The sequence below is a fragment of the Paramisgurnus dabryanus genome, chromosome 18, assembly GCF_030506205.2.
Source record: "Paramisgurnus dabryanus chromosome 18, PD_genome_1.1, whole genome shotgun sequence".
In the NCBI taxonomy this organism is placed as follows: domain Eukaryota; kingdom Metazoa; phylum Chordata; class Actinopteri; order Cypriniformes; family Cobitidae; genus Paramisgurnus; species Paramisgurnus dabryanus.
The window spans coordinates 17,505,924-17,519,296 of NC_133354.1; the positions used below are offsets into that span (position 1 = coordinate 17,505,924).

At 38.2% G+C, this 13,373-nt stretch overlaps 3 protein-coding genes and 1 non-coding gene across 12 annotated transcripts in view; 1 reads left to right on the plus strand and 3 right to left on the minus strand.

Moving 5' to 3' along the window:
- The window catches only part of ankhd1 (ankyrin repeat and KH domain containing 1), a 35,142-nt gene extending 32,452 nt beyond the window's left edge, over positions 1 to 2,690 (minus strand). For 7 of the 9 annotated variants that reach the window (XM_065287044.2, XM_065287042.2, XM_065287045.2 and 4 more), the window contains exon 1: positions 2,254 to 2,690. In XM_065287044.2, coding sequence (XP_065143116.1) covers positions 2,254 to 2,529 — 276 coding nt within the window. In that variant the 5' untranslated portion in view covers positions 2,530 to 2,690. The remainder of the gene's footprint in view (positions 1 to 2,253) is intronic. The other 2 variants (XM_065287036.2, XM_065287037.2) reach the window with 2 other exon arrangements.
- A 1,998-nt stretch (positions 2,691 to 4,688) lies between these two features.
- On the minus strand, positions 4,689 to 6,955 carry LOC135776878 (deoxycytidine kinase 2). Its single transcript, XM_065287794.1, has 7 exons — positions 6,725 to 6,955; positions 5,949 to 6,064; positions 5,664 to 5,857; positions 5,400 to 5,547; positions 5,208 to 5,323; positions 5,026 to 5,125; positions 4,689 to 4,896 (listed from the first exon to the last, which is right to left on the minus strand). The coding sequence occupies exons 1-7, from the start codon at positions 6,816 to 6,818 to the stop codon at positions 4,870 to 4,872; spliced, it is 795 nt and encodes a 264-aa protein (XP_065143866.1). The 5' UTR covers positions 6,819 to 6,955; the 3' UTR covers positions 4,689 to 4,869.
- Positions 6,956 to 7,576: 621 nt separating this feature from the next.
- On the plus strand, positions 7,577 to 7,658 carry trnas-gcu (transfer RNA serine (anticodon GCU)). Its single transcript has one exon. It is a non-coding gene; the product is annotated as a tRNA-Ser (tRNA).
- Positions 7,659 to 8,353: 695 nt separating this feature from the next.
- cd248b (CD248 molecule, endosialin b) lies at positions 8,354 to 11,241 on the minus strand. The gene has a single exon (XM_065287046.1). It carries the CDS (start codon positions 11,157 to 11,159, stop codon positions 9,126 to 9,128), a length of 2,034 nt encoding a protein of 677 aa, XP_065143118.1. The 5' UTR covers positions 11,160 to 11,241; the 3' UTR covers positions 8,354 to 9,125.
- Positions 11,242 to 13,373: the final 2,132 nt, after the last annotated feature.

Genomic DNA, 13,373 nt, shown 5'->3' on the forward strand with positions numbered 1-13,373 from the left:
GACATTGATTTAATTGGAAACTCCCTCACTGATCCCAAAACATCACGTCTGTTCTGTCTGTAGGACATATAGCTCGCTTAAGATACTGATTTTAAAGAACATTGTCAGTCTGATTGTGTTCAAACTGACACAAGGCAAAAGTTACACACGACTCACTATCTGTTCCCAGCTATGCAAATTTTTCTGACTGTAGACCAATTCAGGAATTCAGGTAAAACTACAAAAAGAGCTAAGAGAATTTCACGTATTTAAATGTAATTGAAACAAAAAATGTATGCATCGATTCATCTTTCGTGGCAGATTTGGTATCATGATTCACCAGAATTTGTAGAATCATAAAGCTTGTACTTTCAACTTAAATTAAAGGGATAGTTCACCCAAAAATGAAAATGTTGTCATGATTAACTCACTCTCATGTTATTACAAACCTGTATAAATTATTTTTTTTCTGATGAACACAAAGGAAGATATTTTGATAAATACTTTTTCCTACAATGGAAGTCAATGGGGTCCACGAACAGTTTGGTTACAAACATTCCTTAAAATATCTTCCTTCATGTTCATCAGAACAAAGAAATGTATACGGGTTTGTAACAACATTAGAGTGAGTAAATGATGACAGAATTTTCATTTTTGGGTGAACTATCCCTTTAAAACATATTGATGGGGTACATTCAAAGTTCATGGGATAGACTCATAAGATGCAGGGCGACCAAGTACGAAGTTGATGCAGCGTTTGTAATCTTTTTGGGAATGTGGTCCTACCTGGTCCTGATCTCTGCATACCTCCACCCATAATAATACCCCTCCCCCTGAATTCTTAACAAATACCAACAAGACAAGGGGGGACAGTGGCACCCATTACAAGTTAAAAAAGGCAACAGACACACCCCTGTACTTCAAGCAGTTGGTGTAGGAATCACATGGAGTTCGGAATACAACAGTGTATGCGTTTAAGAAAACGTATGGGCGCTTGTGAGGTATACCTGAATTTGATTTAATCTTAAAAGAGATCTCTGGAACAGCACATTAGGTTTGCGCATGGTAAATTTTAAAGTATATATTCCTTTTTCAAACGAAATTTTTAGATACCAAAAGCTTGTCATCTGTCAACAACGGTTTCTATCAAGCTTAAAATCTTGAGATTTAAACAAATGTTTTGCAATGTTACATAAAGCGTTTTGGACTCTCTGGCAGATCAAGTGGAGGTATAGACTTAATCCCACAATAAAAATGTAATTTTGTAAATGTAAATGGAATTTTTAGCAGGAAGTTTTCTCAGTGGTCAACTTCAGGATTTGTGATTGATCATTAAACATCTAAGGGACTTAACAGGTGCATCTTTAACACCTTTTGATGTTCGAAGACAAACCCACATGACAGCTCGTTCTGAAACTCAAGGGTATCATAGTGTATTTTCATAACATAAGCAATTATTAACGCTAAAACTTAAACTAAACTAAGCTAAGCTTTTTTACATTTCAGTGGCGATGAATTAAGAGAATCTGCTGGAGATATATTTACATAAGTATTAGTTCGGACACACGGGTTAAAGGTAAACATTTCACAAACATCACGTATTTACAAACACAAATGACATGTACATACAGTACAGATGTCATATCCAAGTCAAACCCTAAGTTTACCAACAGTGCACAGGCCTGACATAGTCACGCAAATAAGCTTCGCCTTTCCAGCTAATATTTAGTTACGTACCAAGAACCACTTAGCTAACAAGCTAGCGACATTTCTTCCATCTAGATCATTCCAAATGAGTCCAGACTGTCACTTTGACAGACTAGGAACGTGAAGTAAAGCATGTTGTACTTTAACAAACATAAACTAAAGTGCCAACTAGTTGACAAACCAGTGGATGAGCAAAGTGTGACGATTTGGCTAACTAGTAGACGATGGCGTTGCCCACTGATGTTCACTTTAGGCCCAAATCGCAGCCTTCGTCTCAGAGCCCGTGCTAAGCTAAGCTAACTCGCCACAATTTGAGCTATTTAGAAACGCAACGTGGGTCGAAAGAAACGTTACTGAAATTGCTGTTTACGTCGTTTAGTGTGAAACTGGTAGTACATAAAGGTTGCCAGCGGTTGGGCTTGATATATTGACATGTTGAGATAAAGTGATTAATTCGTATAGTTTTGATGGGTTGGGAATGAAGCCCATTAACGGTGGATGGAGTTAGCTAGCGTGTGATAGCATGTAAGCTAACACACACTTTCCTGCTGGCTGACTCGCTCTCACCTCAGACACCTCATCCTCGTCGCTACCGGATCCAGGGCCCGACGATAGCACAGCGGCTGCTGTGAGTTTGAAATCAAGTCTGTCTGTTGTGGGCCCGCCAGCATCTCCGAACAAGCGGACTTTCTTGCCACCGACACCGATCCCGAGGCCCCCGAGTCCGGCTCCTGGTGTAGCTCCAACCCCCATCCCTAACGCAGGGGAACGCGGAGTCACCGAGTCAATCTCGTCCTCGAAGCCGTCCGTCAGCATTGCCGTCCCGGCTACTGCATCCTGCATACTTTCCTAAATAATACGTATATTTGTGAAGGTAATGTTGTCGCTTCACTTTCTTTGGGGTTATATTGTTACAAAATAATTACGTTTTACTTCAGAAAAATCCTCAAACTCTCCTGAAGCGAGAAGAGAATCTCTTTCCCCCAAGCCATTAACTTTCTAACAACCTAGCCTACTTCGTTCCATTTGTGCATTGACCCGCCCCTGTTCAAAATATGCGAATGCTATTGGACGAGAGCGTTGAGTACTAAACTCCAATTGGCTACGTTATATGCTACTCGAGCTAAAGCACGCGACGTCAAGGTTGGTTTACAGGGAGGCTTTAAGATTTAACGCCAGGAAACATCATTTAGTAAAGACGATTGGACGCTGCCACGCTTGTCACAAATTCCCGCCCTCTCGATACGCCTATTTTCGTCGTCTTCCAGAAAGAAGAGGTTAATTTGTTGTGAGAATCGTATTTAGGAAGTTTTATGAATGTGTGAGATATTATTACAGTAACACAATGTAGTGTGCGTCATAAGATGTCAATTTATTTATCCACTAACTGTCCATTTTGCTCTTATAATATAATTTCTAATATATTAGCAACTATTCGGTGGACCTTTAAAGTGTTTGCGTGATGATAAGCAACTTTAATATTATATGACATCTCAGGACAACTGTGTCAATAACATTTTGGAGGAGGGTGCGACCGACCAATGTGAAGCAATACCCGGATTTCTGTTTCGTTTATGGGACTTGTAGTCAATTTTTTGATCTGTTAAAATGATGCGCTAGATTTAAAAAAAATATATAAAAAATAAAGATAAAAATATGTTCAATTATTCAACAAATACTCTATTTTTAAAGTTGGTTTGTTTCCCCACAAGTTTTTGAATATTTAATCTCAATTTAATGTGATATTGGTAATTCTGAGATAAAAAAAATACTTTGTTGTATATTTTCCTGCAAAATACCATCTCTAATGTTTGACCTTAATGACTGTTAAATGTATTTATTTAGCTGCTGGTTTTATACAAAGCGACTTACAAATAAGAAACCATTCACCATTATGAACCACTGTGTATGGTAGTTGTGTTCTCAATTTGATTATGGTTTGGCAAGTGCTTTCACATAAATTAGGACCACGACTCTCCAATTATTAGGCAGTTGTCCAAGAAAGAGCTATACACACAGACATTGTTGCAACCTTTTACATGTGAACAATTAATTCCTATTAATGTCAATAATGGCCCTAAATAAAACTAACCCTGACCACATAAAGAGGACTGTATCAAAAACTGCAAAAATTTTATCTCTATTGAAGTCATATTTTTTTCTGTCCAGCCTCCCTGTATATCAGGGTTTCCACACATTTGACTATTTCCACAACCTTTACAGTGATTCATAATTACAGGAAAAAGATTTATTACTACAACTTCAATCAAAATATCCCACACCTTGCAGAACCTAGAAAATGCTGAAAATGTTGCTTTGTTTTTGATTTAGTCCTGGCCTGAATAAGTTATTTCACATGGGAAATGTTTACAGAAAGTTATATAAATAAACTAAATTAACAGATTTTCTAAAAAATAACCAGATTCTTAATATGGCACAATGTTTACCTGGACAATCAATGTTGGTTAACTGGTTCCTTTTAAAAAGTCTTTTGCAATTTTGCTTGTCACCCTGTATGAACATGACCCCAGCTAAAAGTAATGTCATACAGACACGACTCACAAAACATAAAAACTGTCATTGATTTTCAGTAACAGTGTGCAGTATTAAAATCATGTGTGTGTGTGTAAACTTCTGTACTAGAAATTCTGTGTTGGGACCTTTCTCTAAACATTTCTCATGTGAAACAAATCTTAATTTCTAAAAACAAAATTCCTACTCTTTTCCCAAATTTTCAAGATTCTGCAAGGTGTATGTAAACTTACAGGTGTAAATGTATTTTTTGAGAAATATTTTCAAATATGCTCTATGTTGTATGTATGTCACGTATATTCTTTGTTGTACTTACACTTAAATTCAATGACCAATCTTTATTGCAGTAGTACTGATAAAATTGATTTTGTTCAAGTGTATGTGGTAGTGTATTTTGTGAATCTCATGTCTGATGATGTTATCATCTTGCTTCTGTCCAATACAGACCATTTACTGTTTGTAACAAAAGGTATATTGATATAATGCTTGGTTGTAAAATGTTAAAAATCATGTTTTAATAAAAAACACATACATATGTACAATAAGCTCAACAAAAAGCAGATAAAAAATCATTTAAGTGGTAACAGGCAGTGATCCAGAATACTAGTGATAAATCACCAGTATACATAAGTCAAGCAGTTGGATTGGATGCTACAGCGTGTTCAGAAACTCCTTCACCTACAACAAAAACAGAACAATTTACACAGTGTTAAACACTATGGTAATTCTTTAATTGGTCAAAAAATTGGGAATATGCTTTAAATTAATCTAAAATATTTAGCAACTTGTCTTCAAAGATACACTTACCTTATCCATTACTCCTTCTTGTTTAATTCTGTCATTTTTAAAGTCCTCATTAACATCCAGGACCAATATTGGAATGTCTTTAAGATACTCAAAATCAACCCTGTATAAAAAATATCCAATTAGTATCCTCACATAACTTAAAATGCACAAACACACACACGTTTTAGCACATGTTTACTAACTTTGTGGTCCGGTTGTACAGCCAACATTCATGCTTATAATGCAGCTTCTCCAAATACTCAAGTGGAATCCCCTGTTCCTCCTCTCGCCCTCTGAACTGAAGACGCTGCATACATCTCTGCAGGACATGTCTTTTATTAGTAACTGATAATGAACTATATTAGATTAATATAGATAAAAGAGCACTCAACTACCTCTGGATCTGCACGAAGGTAGATCATGGCATCTAGCTCAAGCTGAGCCTCAAACTGACTGAGGAGCCATGAATGCCAGTCTTGGTAGATGGCATATTCAGTCTCGTTCAGATCTCCAGATTCAAAGAGGTTGGATGCAAACACATACCTGAAGATTCATACACATCTTTTATATGTATTGCCACAACAATTACATGGATTAAGCAATTTAATTTCTATATGCTGACATAAATATTATAAGTATGGAGGAAAACTGTTATGTACCGGTCACTGTAGACAGAACGCTCATAGAACTGGATAGGTTTCTCAGCCTGCTGAAGTTTGGCAGAAGGGGGTTGAAGCTGTGAACGGACACGACTCAGGCAGGCGTACGTCTGGAAAGTGTAGGACCAGCGGCTGGGCTTGTCATATAACATCTGCAGGAGGTTTCCTCCGCTCTTCTGTGATGTGCTAAGCTCCTATAGGGGATGCACATCAAGTCGTTTAGGTAAGCATTTAATATCTTGTTTGAGAGAGTGCTTTGAGAAAATATATATTTTCTAGTCATACCTCGTACTCATTCTCTGTGGTTTGCACATTGCACCACTTTCCTATGGGTTCTGGTATGACCTCCCACTCTTCTGACGTACGCTCCAACATGCGCACAAACGTTGACTTGCCAGCAGCTGTTTTAAACAGAAGGGATTTAAAATTTAAAACATATTTGCACAAACAAATCTGATTAAAGCATGTTTCAAAATATATTGAGAACAATCTAATCGATGTTCCCATAGTTCAAGTGGTGAAGTAATTTCTAGCATGATAACTCGCATAAAATAATCCGAATAAAAGCATCTGTCAAAGCATAAATGTAACCAAAAGTCACTTGTCAACTACCCCGCTACAACAATTCAAATATTTTAATAGTAAGTTAATTCATTTTTAACTTTAAGATGCTTGCTAAAAAAACAGACACTTCCACAAACTATTCTTTTATTATATTTATATCCTATACAAAACTAAAATGTATATATATTAGCCAAAAGCAACGTTATAAAAGCTAACATATGTTATTGAATATTTGGCGCATTGTTTTTTGACGAATAATTTGAAACTGTAGTAAAATTAAAGAGCTCATTTGGTAGGCTGGCTAACTTGGCGCCAACTGCACTACAGTAACTTACAAAAAACAATACATCTCTTAGCTCAATTGAATTGAATTGAATAAGTTACACCCTTTAACGCATTCTCTCATGATACAATACAAATCACACAATACATTCATGCACAGGTATTATTTGTTTGTGAATCAGGTAAAAAAAAGTGTTAAAATACTATTCACTTACCTATGTTTCCCTCTATTGAGATCTTCAATGCCCTTTTTTCAAAGCTGAGGTCAGCGTCAAAACTTCTACAAAATCTCTTGGGAGGAGTAGCCATAGTGTTGTATTAAATATTGATGTATATCCTGCACCACTTGTTTTATAAATAAAAAGTATAAAGCCCTGAAAGGGAGCTTAAAGGTTGCCCTTGCGCGCCTAAACGACAGTTTGATCTGGTTGAAATTCGCGGCAAGGCGTGTAGGCGTCACATCACATCACGTATCCAGTAGGCAAGAATTCGATTGGATAAAAGGGGTGTTACGTAAGATTTCAGGCAGTGCGTAAACTGATCTGCGTATGACGCTCAGACGGCTTTGTATTGCTTTATATTTTATTATTTTTAGGCCATTCTGCATACATTGTACATTATATTCAAACAGCCGTTATAAATGTATAAATAACATTTTAAAACGCGTAGGACATCAAGTACTGCGAAAGCAATTCGAAAGCACAGCGTCTTCAGGCCAGCAGAGGGCGACATGGTACCAGGTTTGCATTTATGCTATAAATTTTCCCGCGTTTTCTTTAACACTTTTTACCGTCATTATCTGTCAAACACAAAATGAAGCTTTGTTGGCCTTCACGAAAACGCACTAGCAGTAATTGGCACTTCAACAGTTTATAGTTTAGCCTTAGGTTTACCACCTCGCAGTCATTTTGATTCGATACCTTTCACCAAATGTATAATGGCTGTTTATTAGTTGTTTACGCTGAACCAGCGCTTTAACTTCGAGTTATGAACTTTTTAGTAAGCGATAAAAAAATATTGTTATCTTTACTTTTTTCTTGATAAGATCAATCTTATTTGTGGTATCAGACGAGGTGGCCGAGTGGTTAAGGCGATGGACTGCTAATCCATTGTGCTCTGCACGCGTGGGTTCGAATCCCATCCTCGTCGACAGTTTTTGATTTTTTTAAAAAAAATTAAAAATATATTTTTCTCAGTAACATTTGTTTTTTATTATATAAATAATGTGTATGTTAAATTATCTCTGTTATATCTTGATACAAAGTGAGTATATCTTTAGATCATGTGTGCCAGATTTCTTTCTTGACTTTTAAAATGTATTAACAACAATGTAAGAAAATGTTACATGATGTTATCTCATGATTGAACAAATGCCCCGCTTTTAAAAATGTGAAGAAGCTACTTTACTGCATTTATGACATTATCTAGGGATCTTTAAAGGACAAAATAGGTAAAAAGAATAAATAAACTTGGATTAAATGAAAAATTTTCGATAACGTCGTGCAGGTTTAGCCTTTATTAAAACCATTTGTTAAAAAATACAATAATTCAGATGTCAGACAGCGACAACTACTGGCGCAACTGTGCCTGTACAACACAAAAAATGCCTCGATGCCAGTAAGAAATTGGATGCTGAAAGTAAAAACAAAATATTCTTTAAATTAAAAACGTTAAAATGTAAACACGTTATTTGAGTTATTTACGATTTATAATAGTGGACACCAAAATAATAGTTTACTTTTATATTAGTCTGTATTATTTACTTATTTTTGGTAATTTTCTTTTTTCTTTTCCCTGAAGAGCTGGAGTGTTTTTGCACCTTGTCTGTAAGATTTGTTGATTGTTTACGTCTCATAGTTTTCCGTGGTCTCTGCTATTTTCTTATTGTTTTTACTGTAATAATATTTATTTTCTCTGTTATCATAATTTTACCAAAATGCTGAAAATACCAATAAAGAAAAAATTTCAGGTAACACAGGTATTCCTATACATTTGATCCAAAAGTATGTCCCCTTTAGACAAAAACATTTTGATCAGATAATATGAAGTATTTTAACTTTAAATTATTAGTTGCATCTAGATCTTTTCATCTCTAATGTGTAGAATAGTGTCGATAAGCAGTTTAAGTTACATACTGTTGGGGGTGCTGTAACATAACTTGTGTGACTCAAAAAAATGAGCTGGTGTTTGATTTTAAATTATTATTTTATTTCCAGTTAAAGACTTTGTGAATAAAAAACATGTATGAAAAAGAGCTGCATGCTAAATTCTATAGAGACGAACCTCTACCACACTTACCAAAGTTTCAATGTCCTAATTTCCACAAAAATTCATGTGGCATATTTCTATGCACACTAATATCTGAGCATTTAGGGTTACTGTGCCTCCTGGATTTGTTAAGGGTTGTTAATGTGTTTTATTTAATCCTCTGCATTCTCTAAAAACCAATGTCAGAATGCTCAATTCTGACTAAATTGACAATTTATCCCTACAGTGTATTCCACAGGATCCTACAGAATACCAGAGTGACTTCAGTGTGAATGAACACACCAAAACAGCTTGACAAAGTCCAGAGTCACTGCTGTTTTTTAAAAAGTCATGTCAACTCTGCGTTACTCAAGCTCGGGATTTAGCAGTGTTTGGCTTTTCAGGCTTTGGGGTGGTGGTCCAGCGGTAACAGTCCGTCACACTTTTGTTTCGTGGCTCAACTGCACAACTGGTGCAATAAACAATGCCTAGTGCCAACATGACCACAATAAAGACGCAGAGTGGTACTAGCAGTGCCACCAGCAGCCAGCTTTTGTCATGCTTCTTCCTTGCGTCTGGACGCTGTTCTGCCTCTGATACCGATGTACCTTCTGGTATTTGAGATGTTGCTGGGGTGAGCATAACAAAATCCACTTTATCTTGTGGTACTAGTGTGGAGGCATATGAGGGTGTGTTGTCTTCTAAAGTCCTTGCATCTTCTATATCACCATTCGCCACTGATATTTCCTCGTCCTCGTGCATCCACAGTTTTGCATCCTCTTCATTTGAATCAGCGAAATGAGATGACGTTGATTGAGAAGTTGGGTACTCTATTAAATCAGCTTCCTGCGTGGTCACATCTCCTTCCTGTGCCATCTCTGTAAACCAGTTTAAATACGTAGGAAACCACTCGACCCTTGGAGGCTCAGTAAACCATTCTGCAGGACTGCCATCTGTTACTAGTTCTGGATTCAAGGCAATATCTTGTAATTTTACGTCAGTCGGTTCAGCCGTCAAGTGTTCAACATCATCTTCAACTGGTCGACAGTAGTAACGGTCCTCTTGCAACAAATACCCCTCCTCACAAAGGCAATCGAATCCACCTTCGTAATTTCGGCAAACCTGATCGCAAATGTTTTCAAATTTGCACTCATCAATGTCTTCACATTGATCTGGATCTTTCGCTAGCGGCGAGAATCCGTCGTGACAGCTGCACTTGTAGGAACCCGGCAAGTTCTCGCACAATTGATCGCACTTTCCTTCCATGCATTCATCTATGTCCAGACACTCTCCAAACTCAGAGAGCTCATATCCCTCAATGCACCTACACTCAAACGTACCAGGCGCATTGATACATATCTGCGGACATGGCTTCTGCAAGCACTCGTCTATATCAAGACAGCTTTGACCGTCACCTGACAGTAAGTAACCCTCTGGGCACTTGCACCGGTGGCCCTGAGGAGTGGCCTCGCACTCAAATTCACAGTTGGCATTTTGGCAGGGGTCAGAAAGCTGGCAGCTCTTACCATCCTCTCCCAATTCATAATTTTCAGAGCACTCACAGTGGTATTGGCTCTCCGTGTTGACACAGTAATGCGCACAGCCTCCGTTTTCATGTTCACACCAGTCTTTTGTAATTTCGGTGCAGAGTGGGCCATCTTTAGACCACCCAACAGTCCCGTCCTCCCTCAGCATACAAAGCACCGACTGATCTTCCTTCTCACCGTCTGGGCAGGGGACGATGGCCACAGATCCGAAAGGGATGTGAGTAAGAACAGTGCTGGAAAGCTCAAACGGGGTGGTGTAGAGTGCAGGCCCCCCTCCCTCATTTTGAAGCACTGGGCACATGCCTTGGTAGGCATAGCGGCAGAGGAAACCTTCCACGGCCACTGCGCAAGAGCCATCCATCCATTTGAAATTGTTCCGGTCACTGACACTTTTGTCAGCAGTGTTGTAAGTAATGACCACGCAGCGATGAGCAGCACACGCATTGGATAATTCATCTCGTTGCCAGTTTGTGTACTGCGTTTCCTGGTCACCGGTGATCCAGGTGAAGCCCCTCAAAGGACGGGTGGCCGAGCACTGCCGAGGTTGGCGCTGGAGACCGATCCACAGTCTGATTCTGGGCCGAGAGCCACGTCTCACACCTGATGATATGAGCTCGTGAATCAAGGATGCCTCCTCTGGTCGTTTAATTGTAGCCAGGTTCCCCCCTTTTTCCTTGCAGCTCCTCCAGGACTCACGGAAAGTCTTGCGCTGGAGGTGAATTGAATAGCATCCCTCAGCATCGCACACACTGTCCTCCTCCTGCAAGTTCTGTCCAACAACTCCATCAGACCAATACAAACATAGCAGACCAAAGAAAATGCAGGGGTATACAACACGGAAATTTTGGGTTTCCATTCCTTCTCTTTTATGTTTTACACGCTTGAAGTTTTTAATTTACCTATAAGCTCTTTGAAACATCTGGTCTCTCTGCATATAGGATGACTTTTGTCTGCAGCAGGGAAACGGAGAAGGAGGGTACAGACGGTTTTTTTTGGAAGAGGGGGCGGGTAATGAGTACGCCGAGTGGAGGGGGAAGATTTAGCCCATGGTTTTCCCTTGTGCCGTATGGTTTTCATAAGTCTTTTTAAGGAAATAGTCTGTGACCCTGCCAACAGGTCCTCCCCCAACCCCAAATCTCCCCCCATTTACCCCTGCAATCACAACAACAATCATCATCAAGTTCATCCATTCAACCTGAAAATTGTTTATCTCGCTCATCCTGATCAGATTTTTTCCATTCTTTATAACATAACATCAGAGATCTGCACAGACAGTTTTCCTTGAATGATAAATGAAGGTGATGCTTTTGATCGTCTTAATGCATTCTGTGTAGTATTATTAAAATGTGGCAGAAAACAGACCATAGTAAAACTAAAATATTGGAGTAGATTTTGGTATTGCGTCGTGTTCAGTGTACAAAAATATAGAAATGGCATTTCAGTGCAAATAATGTAAAACATAATAAAGTCAGAAATATCAGATGAGCTCAAGTTAATATTGTGAACCACTGTAAGTTTAAACATGATGTTTTACTACGTGAAAATATGTAGAAGTGTCCTCACAGTGGTCAAAGTCATCTTCTGAATTGCGTGGTGGGGCGAATAAACCACAAGGGGTCAAGGCTTGCCCTTCAGGATACAAGAGAAGTGTTTATGTAAGACCACAATCTAATGTTCTCCAACACATTCTTATGAGATTCAAACATATCTGGTGGTCAGTATGGAGACATTTAAGTGGAGACATTGATCTGCACTAAGCAAGTTATTGTAATTATTATTTAAATAATCCCTTTTAAGATAATTTAGCTCTACAGAAAATCATGCTTTAATGTATTTAGCTCCTTGTGAGTAAGGCGACTATTGCAATGAAATACTCCATAAGATTTATAGATGGTGGAAGGAAAAACCTTTAGAGACACATGAATATCAGGTACTGCTGTGGTGCCAAGAGTCAGCAAGCCAACAACTCAACAGTCAGACAACTTAAGCAATGGCTGCTTTTCTTTACTGTTTTGCTTCTGACCTTCTCTTACATACAGATTTAATCTGTTTCAATTACTCCTCTAAGAAATTTAATGACTCTTGATTGTTTTATTTAACCAGAAGGCACCTTTCTGAAATCCATCCCAGATTTCTTATTGTGCTCATCCAATTCAAACCAGTTTGTCCTGATGTAGACTTTCCTCTCATGCTCAACTTGAACAAAGTAAAAATTACAGCATGTACTGTATAGAAAGATTATAAATCTAAAAATCAAAGATATATTTGTGTTTTGTTGACGTAACCCTCAAGGGACCCGAATATGAATGATCCATGTTGTTTCTACTCAGTTCTCCAGATGTCCCATCTGCCTACTATTTTCCACATTATATGTTTAGATTTGCATCTTTCTTGGTGTGAGATAAGGCGTCTAACTGCTCTGGTGTTTTATAGTTTGGAAAGGTCCCATCATGTCCCGAGCATACTGTAGAGCCATCCCGGTGTTTCAGCTGAACAATTTTTTCCACCACTGGCTCTCAGTTAAACAGAGCTATCCCATTGCCAAATTCACTTTATTTCATCAATCAAATCTGTACAGCTTGAAAAGGTTCCCTCGGTCAATCTTTATTTCATCGGGATGTTGCTTGTGCTCTTGGATAGTAAAAAATAGCCATCATTCTGTAAGTTACTCAAGTCCCTGTAAAGCCAATCTTGAAAATGGTTTCAAAAACACATTTTAAATGTTAGAAATGTATTGCTGAAACACACCACAAAGTAAAGTAAAATCTGTACTGAATTGCAGAGTTAAATCGTTAAACAGTTTTAACAATTTCTGAGTTCAGAAAACAAACGCGAGGATTCATTCAGATTGTAGGGATAGCTGAAAGTAGCGTGGTCCCGCAAGGGGGCGTGGTTTCAGCGCCGACAGAGGACACGCCCCCACCGCTTGAGAGCAGAGAATGCAGCATATTTTTCAAGATTTTGATAACTTATTTTATGTACATGCCATTTTTCCATCATTCAAATGTGGTTGTCTGGTTAATAACAATTTTTTCTGTGACATACTCAGAAAACATTTAAAGGGCACCTA